General features: G+C 42.3%; 3 protein-coding genes across 6 annotated transcripts; 2 read left to right on the top strand and 1 right to left on the bottom strand.

The window, feature by feature from the left end:
- Window positions 1-3588: 3588 nt before the first annotated feature.
- LOC121806582 lies at window positions 3589-15815 on the top strand. 4 transcript variants are annotated; one of them, XM_042206688.1, is made up of 20 exons: window positions 3589-3859; window positions 3964-4052; window positions 4232-4341; window positions 4445-4499; window positions 4611-4699; window positions 6194-6260; window positions 6358-6420; window positions 6683-6853; window positions 7018-7111; window positions 7294-7373; window positions 7491-7566; window positions 7766-7809; window positions 7941-8008; window positions 8469-8554; window positions 8640-8797; window positions 8892-10215; window positions 10318-10604; window positions 14748-14981; window positions 15063-15219; window positions 15343-15815. In XM_042206688.1, exons 1-20 carry the CDS (start codon window positions 3748-3750, stop codon window positions 15618-15620), a joined length of 3642 nt encoding a protein of 1213 aa, XP_042062622.1. In that variant the 5' UTR covers window positions 3589-3747; the 3' UTR covers window positions 15621-15815. The 4 variants fall into 4 exon arrangements, with proteins under 4 accessions (XP_042062622.1, XP_042062623.1, XP_042062625.1 ...); XM_042206689.1 differs by having other exon boundaries at window positions 3718-3859; window positions 3964-4056; XM_042206691.1 differs by lacking the exons at window positions 3589-3859; window positions 3964-4052; window positions 4232-4341; window positions 4445-4499; window positions 4611-4699 and adding an exon at window positions 4753-5128 and having other exon boundaries at window positions 6194-6274.
- Window positions 15816-15894: 79 nt separating this feature from the next.
- Window positions 15895-16629, top strand: LOC121806583. The gene has a single exon (XM_042206692.1). The coding sequence runs from the start codon at window positions 15929-15931 to the stop codon at window positions 16502-16504; it is 576 nt and encodes a 191-aa protein (XP_042062626.1). The 5' UTR covers window positions 15895-15928; the 3' UTR covers window positions 16505-16629.
- Window positions 16630-19893: 3264 nt separating this feature from the next.
- Window positions 19894-20780, bottom strand: LOC121807117 (protein NDR1-like). Its single transcript, XM_042207314.1, has one exon. It carries the CDS (start codon window positions 20635-20637, stop codon window positions 20026-20028), a length of 612 nt encoding a protein of 203 aa, XP_042063248.1. The 5' UTR covers window positions 20638-20780; the 3' UTR covers window positions 19894-20025.
- Between the last annotated feature and the right edge of the window lie 1305 nt (window positions 20781-22085).

Raw genomic sequence — 22085 nt, forward strand, 5'->3', positions numbered from 1 at the left:
TTGAGATGCAAAAGATCCCTTATTTTAGTGTTGTGGGCGGTATCATGTATGCAATGATAGGCTCAAGACCAGATGTGGCTCAAGCCATCAGTGTCACTAGCAGATTTATGAGTGAGCATGGAAAAGAGCACTGGTCAGCTCTGAAGTGGATTCTGAGGTACTTAAATGGAGCTGGGGACATTGGAATCCTATTCAAGGGAACTGATGAAGTGAAGGGAGATACATTAATGGGGTATTGTGACAGTGATTATGCTGGAAATGTTGACAACCGAAAGTCTCAATCAGGTTACATTTTCACTCTGTATGGGGGTGCAGTGAGCTGAAAATCAAGCTTGCAAAGTGTGGTTGCCTTGTCCACGACTGAGGCAGAATATATGGCCTTGACATCAGCCGTGAAAGAGTAATTTTGGCTCAAGGGAATAGCAGAGCAGACCTCGGTGTAGTTCAGGCTGCAGTGGCCATTGGTTGTGACAGCAGTAGTACTATAGCTTTGGCCAAGAACAATATGTTTCATGAAAGGAGCAAGCACATAGATGTGCGTTTGCACTTCATTAGGGAGGAAATAGAAAGAGGAAGGGTAAAAGTGTTCAAGATAAACACTTTGGAGAATCCAGCCGATATGCTTACCAAGACTTTGCCAAAAGAAAAGTTTGAGCAGTGCTTGAAGTTGGTTGGAATGTGTAGAAGAGATTGATTACTCAGCAAAAAGCATTCAAGGTTGAGAATTGTAAATGTTGTATGCTAGTTTGCTGAGAATCCATGAAAGAATATGAAGAAACAATCTTGCTGCTCCAAAGCTTCAGGAGCCGTTGGATCTCACGCCATATCTGAGATTGAATCTCAGCCGTTGGATTTGAATGTTCTATAAGTAGTTTGTTAGCTATGTAGTTAGTTAGTTAGCTTTTGTAATTTTTCGGTTTTCATACTCATTGAGAGTTGATCAGTTTGTACAATCTCTCCAAGAAAGCAATACAATTCTTTTCTCAAAACAAGCTCAGTTTTCGATTGTGTTTCTCGGTTAAAACTCCAACAATGATTAACCCCAAATATGATGGACTGATCCTATTGACATTCTTAATATTACTAATCCTTAAATCATATACGGTACATTAAAATATGTTCTTGCAAGAGCGTATAATACAATAACTAATCATAAATCTTTCATTACTTATGTAGTAATAAACTGTTAATTGTCATTTAATGTTTTACTCTACGAATACAGTACTACTACAGTTAATGTAAAACACTATTTAAATTATTCTATATGATGTGCAATCATCACCTTTATTATTTAATTCTTATTACTACTCTTTACCTTAAAGTTTCCAAATCAGATACTGGTAATTAGACGTATAAAAAAGACAAAAGACATTAGTCCATCCACAACGGGACTCGCCGGCGTCTCGCGTCTCGTCTCAGCGAGACGAGACCCCGGCGAGACGCGTTGCAGCCTCCATCTCGTCCCGTCTCGTCGCGCGTCTCGTCGCGCGACTCGACTCGCCGAGCCAGGAGACGAGCTGGCTCGCCACGCGCCTCGGCGACGTGGCGCAGCCCGGCGTCGTGCGTGACGCCCACTCGCCGGCCCGCGAGTGGGCGTCGTCACGTGCTAACGCAATAAATATTTTTTTTAAAAAAAATTCGAATTTAAATAAAAAAAAAAAATTTTGTAACGGTATTATTACCGTTTTTTTGTTTTTTTTTTTATATTTTTTTTGTTTTTATTAAATTTTTTACTCTATAAATACTCCTAAACCCATCCTCATTTACACACAACTACACATCTATTCTTCATATCATCTAAATTTTCTCTCAAATTTTCGCTGAAATTTTCATAACCCAACTCAAGATGTCCGGCGACGGCGAGGGCAACTATGGCGGCTCCGGCTCCGGCGGGTGGGATCTCAACTCATTCGGCGATTGGGAGAACATGATCAACACATTGGGCGGTGGAGGTTCGTCAACGCCGGGGACCCAGGGTTCGGCGACGCCGGGGGGTACCAACCACCCAATTTTGACCTTGATGCATATGTTCGTCCCAACGTCCCGCGGTTTTCGCAGGGATTATCCCAGATCCGGGAGGATTTTCCAGTTGATCCCACGCCGGGAGTAGGCCGAGGCGGTGGAGGTGGGCGAGGCGGTGGAGGTGGCCGAGGCAGTGTACAACCCCAGACGGGCGAGGACGAGGAGGAAGAAGAGGAAGAGGAAGAGGATCTTGGCCGACATCCGTACAACAACCTCGAAACGATGGCGGTGTACAACGCCTGGATCACGGTCTCGTACGATCCCATCGTCGGGAATCAACAAACCCGGAAGTGTTTCTGGGAAAAGGTTGTCGAGGTCTACCACCAAATAAAGCCGAACCGCTCCCGCAAGCGCACAGTTAAAATGATCCGCTGTCACTTTGACCGAGTCGACCGACAGGTCAAAAAATTCTGCGGCATCTACTCGGCGGAAGAGGCGCGCTACCAAAGCGGCGCCACGGCCACCGACATTTTGACGTCCGCTTTGCGCGCCTACTACCAGGACGAGGGACATCAATTCAGATTTGTTGATGTTTGGCGCGCCGTCAAGGACGAGGAACGATGGGCCGGCGGTTTCCGCTCCAGCTCGGGCTCAAACTCGAAGCGCACGAAGCATACGGCGAGTGGCCAATACTCGTCTAGTGCTGGTGCGTCTGGTGGTGACACTGCTGAAGGCATCAGCCAACATGATGCTGAATCCCAGGAGTTTGCGGGTACGGTCGGCGATGCAGGAGGATCCGCGAGTAGGCGCCGTCGGCCGCAAGGGACGAAGGCGGCGAAAGCGGCTAGAGCAAGGAAGGGCCGAGGCGAATCAAGCCAGCCGGCCTCAGGATCGGGCTCGCGAGGAGGCTCGGACACACTTATGGTGGCGTACATGACCGCCACAATGGCGGACACTTCCCGCTTCTCGCACTCCCAATACGCGGCCTGGTGGAACGGAATTGTGCATATGGCAGCACAACTTGGCCTTCCGACTCCCCCTCAACCTCGACCGCCTCCGGAGAATGATTAGCCCTTCCGATTAATTTTTTTTTATTTTGTGTGTTTTTTTATTTTGTGTGTTTTTTTATTTTGTGTGTTTTTTTTATTTTGTGTGTTTTTTTATTTTGTGCGTTTTTTAATTTTGTTTTAATTTTAATAAAGTGTGTTTGTTTAAATTGAATTGGGTTTTAAAAAAAATTATAAATTAAATTGAATGAATAGTAATTAAGAGACGGTATAGAGACGGTTAAGAGACGGAGCGTTGCAGCCTCCGTCTCTTAGTTAAGAGATAGAGGAAAAAAGGACAGTGGGGCCCTCAAATAGTGCTCAAATAGTAGTTAAGAGACGGTTTAAGAGACGGTATAGAGACAGCGTTGTGGATGGCCTTAGTCCCGCCGATTATAGCCCTATTTACTGAACCAAAAGCAATTCGAGATCCAAATCAAATCCAGGGCTGCGATCGCTTGCATCGCCGTGGTGTGTTCTCACCATATCACAAAACATCCCACACGAGAACGACAGTAACTTACGCACGTGCCAGCCACGACCGTCTAAACCCTGCTCGCACGTGCCACCCCTTTTATTCTAGATGCCTATCATATGACACCCTTTTCTTCCTCTCTCTCTCCAATCGGATCCCACATCTGATCTGGTGATCTCGTTACTCCGGCGCCACCGGCATCGCATTAAGCTACCATAATTCACATTAACGGCCGCGAGCCTCCGGCTACAATTCCGAGCGGAAATGGAGTCCATCTTGGCTCGAGCGTTGGAGTACACGCTCAAGTATTGGCTCAAATCATTCAGTAGAGATCAGTTCAAATTGCAGGGGCGCACCGCGCAACTTTCGAATTTAGGTAGGTTTCAGATTCCGATCTCGTTCGAGCTGCATCCCTTGTGTGTCAGTGTGTGTGGAGCTGAATTTTAGAGAATTTTGTAACTTAGTTTTTTTTTTGGGTAGATATAAATGGAGACGCACTACACGCGAGTATGGGATTGCCGCCGGCGCTCAATGTCACCACCGCCAAAGTTGGCAAATTGGAGATTGTGGTCAGTAGGTTCCCCACTCAGTGTGATTAAATACGTGTAAATTGCTGTCAAGTGGGGATTTGATGATTTCTGTGATCCTTGATGTGAAGAGCCTGAACTTTAATTGGAATTGTCGTTGTTTTTTGTTTAGACTGTGGCGCTATACTGAGTTAACAGTACGTTTTCTTCCAATTTTGAAGCTTCCTTCGGTAAGCTACGTACAAGTAGAGCCAATTGTGGTGCAAATTGATAGGCTGGACCTGGTGTTGGTGGAAAATGATGATATAGATGTATCTAGTAAACCGAGCAGGTAAGCTGACAGGGTTTAGAAACTCTGTTTGATTCATCATATCTTGTGGATGCGTTTGGCCTTAAAATTGAATTCTCATTTTGTACCATCGGTTCTCCTGCAGTGCTTCAACCTCAACAAGTACTGGAAAGGGTAGTGGTTATGGATTCGCTGACAAGGTTAATCTTGTGTTATTTGATTGCATGATTTTGCACTTGGCTTTTCCTGTTAATGTTTATGGTTACCTCGTAATGGATTTAATAAAATTATGTTTGGTTTGTATCTATCAGATTGCAGACGGAATGACATTACAAGTTGGTGTTGTTAATCTTTTACTTGAAACTCACGGTGGAGCTCGGCGCAGAGGAGGAGCAACCTGGTAACCCTTGTCACCTTCAGAATTAGTTATCATTTCGTGTTTTTGATGGAAGCAAGTTATTATGGGAACTAAGATCATATTTTAAAGTATAATCATAATTCCTCGTGCTATCCTAAAAACTAGCTTCTTATTCATTCCCACCTTGTCTCCTGGGAATTGGTCAAACAACTTAAAGAATTTGAAGGTTTGCTTATTGGACAGTGGGAATATATGTATAGAAAACAAGGCTCTTTTGGGAAAATGCTAGTGGTGCTTTCTAGAAGGTAATAATTCTTGTTGTGTAACTAACTAAAAGCAAGGCCTGGAAGACAACCATTGGGATGTGGGGTATTGCTATTAGAGGCTAGAGCTACCCATCAAAGGCAGTGGAAATGCATATCTAGAGTCAGAAGCGGTAACAAAATGAGATTCTGGACGACTTGTGAGCGGGTAACATAGTTATCCTTGCTTACCTACCTTTTTATGTATTATCCCATCCATCTTTTACCCATTCTTTACTTTGCCTTCTTGATTCATAACTCCTCTAGATCTCTTGTTTGTTGGGATTTCCTTAACTTTTGCAACCTTGTAGGATGATACTAGGAGGTGCATTTTGGATCATTTAAAATTCTTTCTACTGTACAAATACTTACGTAACTCCTCCCTTTTTTAATTTTATTTGGGGAGCATCCATGCCTCAGAATTGATTAACAATATTGCTGAAAGCCCATGGGGGGTTATCCGTATTTGGTGGAGTGGGTGAACGTACTCATGAAGGAAATGTTCTTTACATAGTAATAAAGAACATGCAATAACTAATGAAGAAAATACTAAAGTCTACTCAAAAGGTGCTGAGTTGGAATCCCATTTTAGCTAAGGATTCTTGTGGTTCCGGAGGTTCCAGCTACATGAGAACCAGGAACGGAGAGCCCCCTTTCTACCTGACTCTTTGGTCTTAAGCCCGTTGATTTTAAGGAGTAATTGCCTTTAATATAAAGTTCTTACAATGAAAGAGAGTCTCATATCTCCACAATTAAATTTTAAGTGGATGCAAGATGTGGAAATTGATTTTAAGTTCTTATAAAGTTCTTTATGTCTTGACTCATATATAGTTGGGCGGGTTTTGCCTCTGGAGATGCGTCAGCCTTTTGTTATGTATTTTGTTCTCTGTTTCTCAATAAAAGTTTCGTATAGAGAAAAAGATTATTTGAGTTCATACCATCTTTGATATCGTGGTGGATGTGATCATGCCTGTAGGAGCTAGCTGAACATATCTTCCATATTTGATTCTTTACTAGGAATCTACTTACTTGAGTTATTGTTTTATTACTTAAGAGCTAAAGGGGAACCCTTCTTTTAGGAATTATAAATGTGTTAAGGTTCCAATAATACTTGGATCAGTTCCTTATAGTTGTATATTAGAAAGCTAGAATTGTCAGAGAAATATGAAGGATATGGCATACTTATCCTATAGTTCTCTCATTCAGCTTGGATTAATCATTTCCTATCCAACAGGGCATCTCCACTGGCTTCCATCACTATACGGAACCTTATACTCTGCACAACAAATGAGAACTGGGAGGTTATGCTCTACATGTCAGACTGTTTCTGTTTTTTTTCAATTTGATGTGCATTTGTAGAAGAACACATCTCTTATTAATATTTGCTCCACTTAGCAGGTTGTAAATCTTAAGGATGCAAGGGAATTTTCTACTGGCAAGAAGTTCATATATGTGTTCAAAGTAAAGAGGCCCACTTAGTTTTTATGTTTGTATTCTTGTTAATTTCGTATCTGTGTACTATAAATTATTGTGAAGTATACCAGAAGGGTGCTTCATGCGTGTTTTTCTTATTTCTCACTTCTTGTCTGAAACTTTCTGCATAAGTTATTGTAATGTGATCATGTTTAATGCCTTTGTTCTGTCTAGTTAAAAGTAGTCATTCAATTTATATGCAAGCTTTTGGAAATGATGCATAATCTATACATATATTTTTTATCTGCAGAAACTTCAGTGGGAGCAGTTGTCTATTGACATCCTTCCTCATCCAGATATGTTCTCGGATCCAGACTTTTTAAACTCTCAAGAAGGGTCTAATAAGAAAGACGAAGATGGTGCAAAGCGGGTATTCTTTGGTGGGGAGCGATTCATTGAGGGGATCTCAGGAGAGGCCTATGTATGCACTTTAGCTCTCAATTTATTTTAACACCACCTTCTAATGTGGGTGGATAGTCATATTTCACTGATTCGCCAGGATATAGTTTTCTTTCCTGCTATGTGTGATTGAGCCCTGTTTTCTGTGGAATATTTAATATCTTTGCAATTCAATGATGGTTTCAGATTACAATTCAACGGACAGAGTTGAATTGCCCACTAGGGCTCGAAGTTCAATTGCATGTTACAGAAGCTGTTTGCCCTGCTTTAAGTGAACCAGGTCTGTATTAGAAGTTAATTGGTTTCTGTTAAGGCTACAACTTCACACAATTTTATTGTTGAATTTCCTGAAACATAAACATAATCCTACCAGAAATAATGTTTCTCAAAACCTGTGTTGTTGACTACAACACAAAATTCTTGCATAAATTTTTTATTAACTTAATTCCGTCGTATTCTCAGGATTGCGAGCTCTTCTCCGTTTCTTTACTGGATTTTATGTTTGTCTAAATCGAGGAGATGTGAATCCAAGTTCTCAGCCAGTATTTTTTTATTTCTCTGCTTCTTCTATAGTATCTGATGTCATGAACTGACATTTTTAGAATCTTTTATACATATGAGCTCTCTGAATGGTGTCAATATATTACTTCTGTTGGCAGCGGTCTGCAGAAGCTGCTGGCCGTTCTTTGGTCTCTATAACTGTGGATCACATATTTGTCTGCATTAAGGATGCTGGTTAGTTGGTTTGCGCCCGTGTTATTTTTTTCCAATACCTTTTTTCTTTCCAATGAAGTCAATACAGTAGGTATTGTTATAGAAAATTACTGCTCTCTTTGATTAGTCGCCAATGCGAGTGCCAAAGATAATGCACACTTTTCTGTAAAAAGTTGTTATCGGTTTAAGTCTTAGTCTAACAAATTTGTTTACCTCACAGAATTTCAGCTAGAACTTCTGATGCAATCACTATTATTCTCTCGGGTTCGTCTTCCATTTTCATTTCTTTTTATGATCCTAGGATGACACATACACTCAAGTCATGTATTTCCCAATAGTTTTGTATTTCACAACTTTGTATTATCAATGCACTGAGATCTAGTTTCTTCAATCAGGCAAGTGTATCTGATGGAGAGAAGGCCAATTACTTGACAAGGGTCATAATAGGTGGATTGTTTTTGAGGTAAGCCGTAAGTTATCGATGTAGTATACCATGACATCAGACATATGCCTGTTTGATTGAAATTTGGAAATCACTTTTTTAGTATGACCTGCTCTCTTTCTGGTCAAGAATGCAAATAATTTTTGGATCACTTACAGTACATATATTACTGGTACTTCACAATTTGTAGACAAATTTTAGTTTACTTAATTAATTATATGTCAGAGGTAATGCTATTTTCTGTGTGCAAGTATGTTTTGATGCTTGATTCTAGCATTCTTTTTTTGTTTTGTAAGTACATATTTATCTTGCATTATCGAAAGGTTTTGGGGCCATCATTGTGGATCTGGAGACATGTCAATGTAAACTTCTGTGGGTTTTCATTAGAAATAGATGTCAGTTATTTTGCTTGGTGGATTCTCATTTTAGAGTGGCTTTTAATTGTTTAACTCTGTCCTCGTCCATATGAAATAAAATCTAGGGATACATTTTCGCGTCCACCCTGCACCTTAGTGCAGCCATCGATGCAGGATGCTTCAATTGATAATTCAGATGTCCCAGATTTTGGTATTCACTAACTTTACCTCAACATGCTTACACTGTTTGATTGTGAGAGCCCTTTGTCATATAGAAATTTGTTTGCTGTATCCAGCTAAGAACTTCTGTCCTCCAATATATCCTCTTGGGGACCAGCAGTGGCAATCAAATTGCAGTGTGCCTCTGATCTGTCTCTACAGTCTGCAGTTAGTGCCCTCCCCAAGCCCACCAATTTTTGCTTCCAGAACCGTTATTGATTGCCAGCCACTAATGGTCAGCATTCATCTAATCCTATCTCTCGTAGATAGAAATATTTGACTTTCTTTACTATTATTGCTGCTAATACCTACCTGTTTTTGTATCTCAGATTCATCCTCAGGAAGAATCCTGTCTGAGAATATCATCCTTTTTGGCTGATGGAATTGTTGTTAATCCTGGTTCTGTGCTGCCAGATTTCTCCATTAACTCCCTACTGTTCAATCTTAAAGGTTTAGTTGTTACCGTACCCCTAGAGATAGGAAACCCAGAACAATTATCTGGAAGTCCTAACATACCAGTCCAGAATTCATTTTCTGGGGCAAGGCTCCATATTGAAAATTTGATGTTCTCCCAGTCACCTTCCTTAAAACTAAGCCTACTGAACATTGAGAAGGATCCTGCATGTTTCTGTCTTTGGAAGAGTCAACCAATTGATGCCAGCCAGAAGAAATTGACTGCTGGAGCATCTTTGATTACTTTGTCTTTGGAAACATGCTATGGCTTTATTGGGAGGAACAACACAAAGGTGGATTCAAGTGTATGGAAATGTGTTGAGATGAAAGATATTTGTTTTGAGGTAGCAATGGTGACTGCAGATGGGACCCCTTTAACAGATATGCCACCTGCGGGAGGGGTTGTCAGAGTAGGTGTTAACTGTGAACAATACAATTCAAGCACTTCAGTGGAGCAATTATTCTTTGTTCTAGACCTCTATGCTTATTTCGGTAAGGTTAGTGAAAGGATAGCTGTGGCAGGGAAAAACAAGTCTTCAGAGGAAACAAGAAATGAGTCTTTGCAGGGAAGCATAATGGATAAAGTTCCTGGTGATACTGCTGTCACTCTTTCTCTGAAGAATTTGCAGCTAAGATTTTTAGAATCTTCATCTGATACCCAAGGCCCACCTCTAGTTCTTTTCATTGGTGATGGTCTGTCTGTCAAGGTTAGCCATAGAACTCTGGGTGGCGCTATGGCAATTTCATCCACTTTACGATGGGAAAGGGTCGAGGTGGACTGTGCAGACACTGCGAATGACTTCCATCTGGAGAAAGGTTCTGAATTGATGCTTCCCAACAAGAATATGAACGGGAAGGACAGCAATCAGTTACGGGCTGTTTTTTGGGTTCAAAATACTAAAATTGATCAATCAAATCGTAATACCACAGTACCATTTCTGGACATATCCGTGACACATGTGATTCCATATAGTGCACAGGATATCGAGTGCCACAGTTTAAGAGTGTTGGCCTGCATTGCTGGTATCCGCCTTGGTGGAGGTATGAGTTATGCTGAATCTTTGCTTCATAGGTTTGGAATTTTTGGTGCTGATGGCGGGCCAGGGGAAGGTCTTACTAGAGGCCTTGAGCAGTTATCTGGTGGACCTTTATCAATAATTTTTAAAGCATCACCTGTCACTGTGGATGACCTTAGAGAGAGTATGAACCATTACTATTTTTAGATTCTTTCGCTGCTATTTATGCATAACATGAACTGATGATCTATTCTCTTCTTGAATTTTCCTCTCCCTCCCTTCCTAGATGCATGTCAAGAAGATGGAAAGGAAAGCAGTCTCTTCCATTTGGGCACCCCTGATGACGTGGATGTATCAATTGAATTAAAAGATTGGTTATTTGCTCTTGAAGGTGAACAGGAGATGGCAGATAGATTATACTTCCAAGACTCCGCAGTTCCTCAGAGAGAAGAGAGGAGCTGGCATATGACATTTCATAATATACATATGAAAGCAAAAAGCACCCCAAAGCATGCAGCACTTGATAAAACAAAAACAAACAGAAAGCAGACACATCCTATCGAGTTGATTACTGTGAGCTTCTTCTTTAGCTAATCAGTATTTGCATTTACTATGTTCAATTGTTTCTGTTTCTTATGCTCCAGTTACATTTGTCTTGGCCCAGTAATCTTTTTTAGCGTCGATACGTTTTCTCTAGTTGGGATCCTCGACCCTCATCCTTTACTACGAATAGTTCTTAACCATCTATTCTAACATCGCAATACACGCCAAGTATGATTGATAATGCCACTTGTAGAACAGTAAAATATAGAGATAAAGTGGAGAAAGTAGTAGTATATATTATTTTCACCATAGGCCACATATATATAGTACAAGGGACTAAGCTAGGCTATGTCACATCACCAATATGAGACAGAATACAAATAATATATTAACACTCCCCCTCAAGCTAGATCATATATATTGATCATGTCCAGCTTGGTACAAAGTTCTGAGAAACGCTTCATAGGCAACGGTTTTATAAAGATATCAACAATCTGGTTGGACGATGAAGTGAAAGGAGTAGTAATTGTCTGATTCAAAACACACACTCTGATGAAATGACAATCAACTTCAATATGTTTAGTCCTCATGAAAAACCAGATTATTCGCAATATAGATTGCAGCTTGGTTATCACAATGCATCGGTAAAGGTTCATTGAAAGTGAACCCCAATTCTCCAAGTAGATTCTTGACTCCAATCATCTAATAGCAGTATGAGCCATAGCTCTATACTCGGCCTCGGTAGACGATCTCGCAACAATATGTTGTTTCTTACTTCGCCAAGTTACCAGGTTTCCTCCAAAGTAGGTGCAATATCCAGAAGTAGACTTTATATCAGACTTAGAACCAGCATAATCAGCATCTCAGCATCTGAACATCCTTCAATTTTTAGATGACCATTGTTTTTAAATAACAGCCATTTGCCGGGTGATTTCTTGATATATTGAAGAATTCGAATAGCAGCATGCCAGTGAACTTGCTTAGGCTTATCCAGAAAACGACTGGCTAAACCAACAACAAAGTAAATATCAGGCCTTGTTACTGTCAAGTAGATAAGTTTTCCAAACGTCTATACTTAGCTTTATCCTCCAAGAATTCTCCACTATCATCCCAAACACTTGATCAACCTCCATAGGAGTATCAACAGGTTTTGTTCCAAGTAGTCCAGTTTATTTCAATAAATCTATAGCATACTTTTGCTGAGATATAGACACTCCAGAATTTCCGTGTGCAATTTCAATTCCCAAAAAATACTTAAGACGCCACAGATCCTTGATGACAAAATGTTGATGCAAATATTTCTTAGTTTCCTCAATTCCACGTACATCACTTCCAGATATGAGTATATCATCAACATACACAATGAGAATGACAATACCTGATGCTTGATGTCGCACAAAGACAGAATGATCAGACTTGCATTGCTTAAAACCAATAGTTCTAAGAACACTACTGAACTTATCAAACCACGCCTTGAGACTTTGTTTAAGGCCATAAATTGCCTTTTTGAGACAACAAACCTTAGTAGCATCCTCCCTCTGAGCAACATACCCCGGAGGTTGCTCCATAAAGACCGTCGGAGTCAAATCACCATACAAAAAAGCATTCTTCACATCAAGTTGGTACATGGGCCACGAAAGATCAACAGCCAAAGAGAACAGAATTCGGATTGAGTTCATACGAGCAGTAGGCGAGAACGTCTCAAAGTAGTCAATACCATAAGTTTGTGTGTACCCTTTGGCCACAAGCCGAGCTTTGTATCGATCAATACTACCATCAGCAAGAAATTTTATGGTAAACACCCAACGACAAGATACAATATCTACCGAATTAGGGGCATGTACTAATATCCAAGTACCACGACTCAAGAGACTCGCATCTCCTCATCCATAGCGGCTCGCAATAAAGGGTGTTTAAGTGCCTCTTGGTAAGAAGTTGGAATAACTGTAGATAAAAGACAAAGAGCAAAGGCACGAAAAGGAGCACTCAATCGAGTAAAGGAAACATGATTAGACACGGGGTGTTTGGTGGTACTAGTACGTTTACCTTTGCGAATGGCTATGGGTAACTCATCAGGAGGAGCTGGATCTTCAGAAGCTGGAGGCGAAGATGATTGTGGCAGTGGACATGAGCATGTAGGTACTATTTCAGGGGCTTTAGGGGTTGTTGCAGGTCGATGGCATCGTGTATAGACCTGTAAAGGAGGAGCAGAAAGCAGAGGAGATACAAAAGTTTGGGCAGGCAAAGGAGTAGGATTTAAATGACTGGTTGGTTTAGTTTGAGAATGAGTAAAATAAGGCTGAAACTCACGTCTGCAGATATAATGACGTTTTGTAAGAGGGTCAAAACATCGATATCCTTTTTGGTTCTAGAATAACCAAGAAAAATACACTTAATAGAGCGAGGAGACAACTTATCCAACCCAGGAGTAAGATCATGAACAAAACAAGTACACCCAAAAATGCGAGGAGGAATATGATAAAGAGGTTTATCAGGATGAAGACACAAAAAAGGAATATCCCCATGCAACACACTAGATGGCATCTTATTAATAAGAAAGCATGCAGTAAGAACATCATACCATAGATACTTAGGCACATGCATGTGAGACATAAGAGTACGCGCAACATCTAAAACATGACGATGCTTGCGCTCAGCTACCCCATTTTGTTGAGAAGTGTGAGAGCAAGAAGAGGTTTGATGAATTATACCATGAGATTCACAAAAGGATGAGATAGATTGTTGTGTGAACTCAAGAGCATTATCAGTACGGAGGATACGCAAATCAACAGAGTATTGGTTTTTTTATTTCATAGTAAAAGGATTTGAGAACAGTAGGGACTTCACTTCTTTGTTTAAGCAAATATAATCATGTCATACGAGAATAATCATCAACAAGAATTAGCAGTAGAACAGAGCAGCGCAGGCAGATGCAGCAGTAGAGTAGCAGGCAGATGAAGAAGTAGATGAAGATAATAGCAGTAGTGCAGAGCAACAGGCAGAGCAGCAGACAGATAATTGCAGAGCAACAGAATATAAAAAAAATAGCTGTAGGCAGCGGGGGCAGGAGCAGAATAGAGCAGCATCAACGGAGAAAGAAAAAACCCTAAATTTCGAAACCATAATTTTTTTATTTTTATTTTTTTGGGGACTAAACTAGTGACGGATTCGAATCCGCTCTGATACCATATTAGAAATGACATATTAGAAATGGACCACTCACCCCTTAAAAAGCCTTATAAGGGGAAGAGTTATCCACACTTATATAGAGGAGCTAGGATCGTCATCAAGTCGATGTGGGACAAGAATTTAGAGTTATTAACACGCCCTCTCACGTATGGGCCGGAATGACACATCGGACTTCTATCACGTGGATAGGCAAGAGAAGAGATAAAGAGATAAAATCCATCATCGACTTGAGTCTGCTCTGATACCATGTAGAACAGTAAAATATAGTGACATAATGGAGAAAGTAGTAGTATATATTATTATTCAACATAGGCCACATATATATAGTACAAGAGACTAAGCTAGACTATGTCGCATCACCGATGTGGGACAGAATACAAATAATATATTAACACCACTTACGTGGTGTTTGGTTCGTTAGACAAAAGAATAGTGAGATACAATATGGGATAAACCATTATAGTATTTGTCTTGGATTAAATTAGTCATAGGAATGACAATGAGATGGTTAGTCATGAGATACATCTAATCTTGACATTACGGAGGCGGGCCAAGATACATTGTCACGGGCCGAGCTTTTGAGAAAAATGCAACCAACAAGAGATAAGATTAGCCATGGCCTTTAATCACAAGTAATTATGGCAATTGAACGGTCCCTTAATGTACCTCATACTAGATATTGTTGTACAGTATGAAACACCTTTTTGTAGAGGATCTCATGTTTTTTCTTGCCTAACCTTGTTTGCTTGTCAGTCATTGTCACCACTATGGAATGTATTGAATTAGCTCTGTTTTACTGAAAAGGGAGGATCTTAATATATTTAATGTAAATGGGTAATTGATCTGCTCTAGAACCAAAATTTGTTGTTTCTGTTATTATGGGCTCACTTTTATGCAAGCAGAAACACGAGTTCTGAAACTTACTGATGTTTGCTACTTCTTTAACAATTTTCTATTGTAGCCTTTACAATAAAATATTTGCAGGTTGGCATGGAAGGTCTGGAGATCTTAAAACCAATGGCTGGGCACCGGATGCTGACGAATGGGATTTGTGAAAATGAGATAGTTCAGAATGGTTTTCCTGGAATAGAAAAGCAACCTGTCGACAGACATGGTGGCGTCAATGTGGAAGTTGACATAGTGGCTTCAGAAGCAGATAATGATGACCTAATGGCTGAGTGGATGGTGGAAAATTTCAAATTCTCTGTAACCGAGCCAGTAAGAGTTTCGGTTTTGTTATACGCCTTTGTTGTATTTGCTTTCAGTTTGAGGGAAATGAGGCTATAATTTGTTTCGTAGATTGAGGCTGTAGTGAAGAAGGATGAGCTCCAATATCTCGCTCTCCTGTGCAAGTCTGAGCTCGACTCTTTGGGTAGAATAGCTGCTGGTGTCCTTCGAATTCTCAAGTTAGATGGATCACTTGGTTCAGCAGCAATCAGCCAACTGAGTAATTTAGGTAAAATCAGTTCAAGATGGTAAATGATAATTTGTATTTTCAGAGATTGAAACAATATATATGTATATACTTGCAACTCATGGACACATATATCTTTTGTTTCCTGATTGTTGTAACTTGCAGGGACTGGAAGTATAGACCAAATTTTTACCCCGAAGTCGAAGACGGGGTCCAGTCCATTTTCAGACGCGGGCGGTGGAAGTTGGGGTTCAGGCATGGAGACAACAATCGTGGCATCTCTTGAGGAGGCAGTTTTGGATTCGAAGGCAAAATGCGCTGCTCTGGCGACCGAGTTAGCTTGCTCAGATTCGCCAGCAGACTACCTTGATAATGTCAGACAGCTGAGTGAGAAACTTGAAACCATGCAGAAGTTACTTGAACAATTGAGAATTCCGCACTGAAAATGCTGTGTTGTAATATTATGACATTGGGTGAAGGGGTATAGTTTTGTGTTTCTTTCTTGTAGATACTAAGCATACAAAATATAGAGATTAGGGTCTCAATGTAAATTTATCTGATATGTCATTTCTCATAACCAAATTTTGTATTGGATAGCAGATATGCTATTACTATTGAGTTATATTTGAATTTTGTAACAGATGGACTTTTGTGAGCAGTGAAGGGTAAAATCGATATTTGGGATCTAAAAAACAGTGTATTGCAACAGCCAAACCTCATCTTATCTTGTCTTCCTATCCTACAACTAGTCATGGCTTCCACTTTCCAATTCCTCCATATACCTCTCCCTTCATCAAACCGCCACTCCCACTTCCCACTAAAATGCACCTCAAATGACCCCGACTTCCCGGCTCCATCGCCGGAAACGACCATCAGCCCTGACAAGTTCCCGATCGAGAAACGGAGAAAATCGGAGATCATCCGCGACCGGGATAGTCGAAGGGGGCTGGTGAAGCCGGAGCCTCCGAATTTCGAGATAGGGTGGAAGAGGAGCAAGGCCATCCCATTGGAGAAGCCAACAGGATATGTGATCATGGACTTCTTGGAGAAGCTAGTGGAGCTCATGGATAGGGAGTTCGGGTCCGCGGCGCTGCTCGTTACAGCCGGGGAGATTGTGGCGGCGAGAGCGTTAGAGGAAGCGGAGGTGCTGAGAGATGAGGGGAAAGTGGAGGATAGGATGGTGACAGAGCTGGCTAGAGTTTTGAAGCTAATGGAAATGGATTTGACTATGCTTAAAGCTGCTGTTAAGGAAGATACTTTGAATGAGAGGCTTCAACAGGCTAAGGCTCGTTGCAGGCAGGCTATTCTTCTTGCTAATTCGTTTTGAATCTTGTCTTCTATATAACATTACTTAATTACTTCTTTCGTTCCACAAGTTTATTATAAATTGTTGAAGCCAAAAATTGAATCAAAATTCCTAGTAATACCTATAAATTATTCTCTTTCATTTTACATGAGGAAATGCACTTGAATAAATCATATGCTAATAACAGTAGGAAATATATTTCAATATGACAAATATCCCGAGCAAAGGTTGGCTTTGCCTTGGTAGAAATGCACAATGGAATGTAATGAATGTAGAAATGGAGATAAAAATGGAATGAGTAATGCAATGGTTGAAGAAAGGAATGGGTATGCCTAATCTAATGGGAATAATAGTAATTCCTAACAAAGAGTAAGAAACCTGTAACAAGGGGGGAAAATTAACTGAGCACAACGATCAAATAGTTAAGCCTATTTTTTAGTCCTTTTTTCCAATTATCAATATGTCAATATGCTACTGATTTAGGTTGATATCCCAAACCAAGGGACAGCCAACTTTCACAAAGAAATACTCCATTCTCCATTCGTTCCAAGTAAATCAAAACGTTTATTTTCGAAACAAGATTTAATAAGTACTCCATGTTTAGTGAGTTAAATAGAAATAGTACAAAGTAGGAAAAACAATAAAATAAAATAAAGTGGAGAGGAAATAATTAAGAGATATTATAAAGTAAAAAAATAATAGTTAAAACTTTTAGTAACAACTAAGAAAATGACTTACAGTATGGAAGTCTCTAAAAAAGAATACAAATCGATTAAATTTCAACAGCACCGTACTAAATGCAAAAGCCAAACATTATATTCACATGATGGGAGATGGACACATTTTTAGGAAACCTCAAATCCTATCAAGATTTTTACGACATAGTTTTGAGTTGTTTTTTATACTACTAGTCGCGTAGTATCAATTAGTAAGAGTCACATTTTGCCATTACAGTTCATCCTATAATAAGAGTCTCACTTCATTTTTATCATAAGTACATCTCATATTCTATTAACTCATTTCCTTCACATTCTATTATAAATTAATAATAAAAAAGTGGACCTTATGTTCCACTAACATTTCCGACCATTATTCTTTATAGTATTTCTTACTATTCATACTCACACTAAATGCGACTTTTATTGTGAGACGAAGAAATACTAAGAGCATCTCCAATGCCCGGGGCCGGATGTCCCACTCGGACATCCACTAGGACTTCCCAAAAACACCTCCTGCCACGTCACTAGGACTTCCCATCCCACTGCCACGTCACTAGGACTTCCACTGCACAATCCAACATTCCCATCGCCCTTCCCACTAGGACTTCCCGCAATAAAAAAATCACAAATTCACAAATAAAGCAATTTACGTTTACGGAAATAAAATTTCAACACGAATACGAACGGGAAAAATTAACAACTTCATTAAAAAAAATATACATGCTTCGAAAAAAAATTACATAGTAATAAAAAAAAAAAATACATAGTCATACATTCTCGGCTCACTCTGCGTTGTCCTCGTCGCCCGTGCCGCCCCCGTCGTCCCCGCCGCTGATCTCGGCGCCATCATCTCCAATGGGTGGCATCCCCAAATCGCGCCGACATCCATCGATGACATCCTTCAACATCCTTTTGTACACCGGATCGGTCGTGCTATGCCACCTATGCATGGTCCGGACCAAGCTAGTCGTTATCTGCGCGCGGGCGAGACGGTCGTACTCTTCTGGGGGAGCAGGGGCCTGCGATTGGACCTCGAACGACCCGCTACCGCTGCTGCTTCCCCTAGCATTCCGTTGTGCAGCCTTTTGCCCAATCGGGCGACGACGACGGCGGGAGTCTGATTGAGGTATCGGGGACACTTCCTCGGCTTCTGGGAGCTCGTGCGAACCAGCACTGCTGCTGTATTCACCGGAAGCGTTGATCTTCGTCCGCTTCGGCCAGCCCGCTTCGACACCCCCACAAAACTTTTGGGAATCCTTCACCACGAGATAGGCCTCCCACTGGTCGAAATCTTTGAACTTCAAGGCTTTGTCGGGGTACTGCGCAAAGGCACGGTTCTTCACATCCTCCTCGGACATACCGCTGGTTGCCTGGCGGAGATTGTTTTGGTAGAGGCCGACAAATCGACTAAGCTTAGGCCTCAACCGCTCCCACTGTTTCCGGCATTGTTCGGGAATGCGACGCTTCGCCACAGCCGGTTTGTGTGTGAGGTAGGCTTCAGCGATGCGATGCCACAGTCTGTCAATATGCTGGTTAGCACCGACATAGGGATCCTCGACTATTGAAATCCAAGCCTTCGCAAGCGCGACGTTTTCCCACACGCTCCAGACCGTCCTCTTTCGCGTCTCCTCCTCATCCTCCTCCTCTGCCACGGTTCGCGAGGAAGAGCCTGTGGCTTTCCCCTTGCCCCTGCCCCTGCCCCTGCCCCTTGCCGCTGTCCCCACATCATCGGGAGTCTCCCTGACTGGAGATAGCCCCAACTTCTCAAAAGAAAAAGTTTCATGCCGGTGAACTGAGTCTCCAGAACAAAACTGGATGAGGAATCAGTAGACAGCATATCGATAACTGGGCGATAGACATTCTCTGCAAGTGGTTCAGGGCTCCTGCCACCCCCTCCCTCATGCATGGTCTGCATCATCCCCGGCATCATCCCACCCATACCCATCATATTTGGGGTCATGCCCCCCATCCCCATCATATTTGGGGTCATGCCCCCCATCCCTGCTGCTCTGGGCATCATCCCACCCATCCCACCCATCCAATTGTACATATTGAAGTACGGGGACATCATACCACCCATCCCACCCATTCCACCCATCCCACACGCCATTTGGGACTGCATCCCCAACATTGCCGGAACAGTTGTCGCATTTCCGCTAGAGTTTCCCTCCAGTTCGGCGGGAAACGTCGGAGTCTGCGACTCGCTCGTGGCGGGGGAGTTCATGTCGTTCTCCATTAAGTAGAAATGAAATTTGTAGTAAAAGAAGAGAGAAACTTATTAACACAAGTGGTGCGAATGAAATGAAATTCAACGAGCCGTATATATAGAGTTTTAAAAAAACAAATAAATAAATACCGGACGTCCGACCACGCCACAATGGCGGACGTCCACCCACCCGTCGCCCGCACGTCCGAGGACATCCGACGTCCTTTCGGGACGTCCGTATCCGACTTGCCACGCCACAATGGCGGACGTCCCGGTTGCCCGTCGCGGATGTCCGACTGAACGTCCGCCATTGGAGATGCTGTAATGGTCACATTGAAATTTACAGCTCATAGTCAACTCTTGTCTGAATTTACCATCCGTCAAAAATGCAATGATGAAATTTATAATGAGATAGTTTGAAAAACACATTAATCAATTTTGAATTCGAAAAACATCAAAATTTTAATTTCAAAATTTTAAAAAAATACACCTAAGAATTTATTAGTACCTCTAAAATATAAAATCCAAATTACAAATGGCCTCACTCAAACAATTGGGAATCGGATTACAAATTAATATCAACAATAAGAAAAAAAAAGGTAAAAATAAAAAAATGTTTACAAGAAGAAGAAAGTGAAGAGCGTAGCAACGCCGAATGTCAGCCACAGATTATGGGGCTCCGCGGCGCCGGACTTCAACTTGATCGATTTCTTGTTGAGCTTCCTCCCGGAGGGTCCCACCTCGACATCTCCGGCGACTCGCAAGGCGTGGCTCCTGGTGAACCACAGCATGATCTTGAACTTGACCCTCGTGGCCGCCCTAACCCCAAACCTCACGCTCCCGTTGGCAGTCAGCGCCGCCACCGCCGCCGACCACGGCACCCCCGCGGCGTCGGCGGCGTCTATCCGGTGGGCGGTCTTGCCGTGGCCCTGGTAGAAGGCGGGAAGCGTGTGGTTGGCGACGAGGAGGGTGGAGTTGTAGAGGAAGAGGAGGCTTATGTCGCCGTAGCCCACGCCCTTGTCCTTCATTTGGTTCCGGAGCCCCACCTTGAAGAGGATGCTGTGGTTGCTCCTCTCGGCGGCGGAGAGGTTCAGGCCGGGGACGGACAAGTCTTCGATGTAGAAGCTTGGTTTCGAGGGCCGGAGGCTCAGCCATAGGAACAGGGCTGCTAGCCCTGAGGTGAACACGAAGCTGAAGCAGCACCGTGCGCAGTCGCCGTCGCCCGCCATGGGGCGGCGGAGGAAGAAGTGTATGCGGTGGGGGAGAAGGATCACTTGGAGTTTCTTTTTTTTTTAAAGATTAGTTATTTACTAATGCTTCCAAGATGATGATAAAATAAGTGGGATGCCTATACATTATTGGCATATACTTATAATCATATTAAATTGTTAGTACTATATAGAGTTTGGTTAACTTAACACTCCTTCCATCGCCAATACAGATTTTAATTTATTTTTATTATAGATAGTGAGTAACTCTAAGGCATCTGCACCGCGTCTCGCCCCGTCTCGGTCTCGTCCCGGAGAGATAAGACGGCAGCGAGACGGCGATGCAGCCATCCATCTCGGTCTCGTCTCGGCGGGCATCTCGGCCCGAAGGGTGGGTTGGCGAGACGTCTCGCCACGCGCTAGCGCCACGTGGCGAGCGTTGGCGCTAGGCGTGACGCCCACTCGCAGGCCCGCGAGTGGGTGTCATCATGCTGACTCAATAAATATTTTTTTAAATTTGATTTTAATAAAAAAAATAAATAAATATTAAAAAACGGTAATATTTTAAATTTTTTTTATTTTTTTATTCTATAAATACTCATCTTTCATTCTCATTATACACACAAACACACATCTATTCTTCTCAATTCATCTCTCTTTTCTTTTCAATTTTCATATCATCTCTCCAATTTTCATCTCAAAATGTCCGGCGACGGAAACTCCGGCGGCTCCGGCGGCTATGACTTGAACACGTTTGGCGACTGGGGGCATGTACAGTGTCTTGGGTGCTTCCGGTTCCGGTTCGTCGACGCCGGGCACCTACCACCCTATTTTGATGTGGATGCATACTCTCGTCACTCCGCCTCGAGGTATGGGCAATCGCAGGGATTATCCCAAATTAGGGAGGATTTTCCAGATGAACCCAATCCGGAAGGAGGACGAGGCGATGGAAGCTTCGGGGGTCGCACATTCGACGCCGTGGAGGAAGAGGAGGAGGCGGCCGAGGAGGAGGAGGATGTAGGCCGTCATCCATACAGCCGCAAGGACACGATGACTCTGTTCAACGCTTGGGTCAGCGTCTCGTACGATCCCATCGTCGGGAATCAACAAACCCGCAAGTATTTTTGGGAAAAAGTCACCGACGCCTATAACGAGAACAAGCTAAAGGGGTCCCGCCGCCGCACCATGAAGATGCTTCGCAGTCATTTTGACCGAGTAGACAGAGATGTCAAAAATTTTTGCGGGATCTACAAGAATGAAGCGGTGAATTACCAAAGCGGAGCCAGTGGAGCTGACATTCTGAGAGCGTCTATGCGAGTCTTTTTTGACGACCACATCAAAGAATTCAAACATGTCGATGTTTGGGAGGCGGTCAAAGACGTTGAAAGGTGGGCTGGCGGTGTCCAGTCCAGCACGAGCTCGAGCTCGAAACGCACGAAGCACACGGCGGGTGGCCAATACTCGTCTAG

The sequence above is a fragment of the Salvia splendens genome, chromosome 6, assembly GCF_004379255.2.
Source record: "Salvia splendens isolate huo1 chromosome 6, SspV2, whole genome shotgun sequence".
In the NCBI taxonomy this organism is placed as follows: Eukaryota; Viridiplantae; Streptophyta; class Magnoliopsida; order Lamiales; family Lamiaceae; genus Salvia; species Salvia splendens.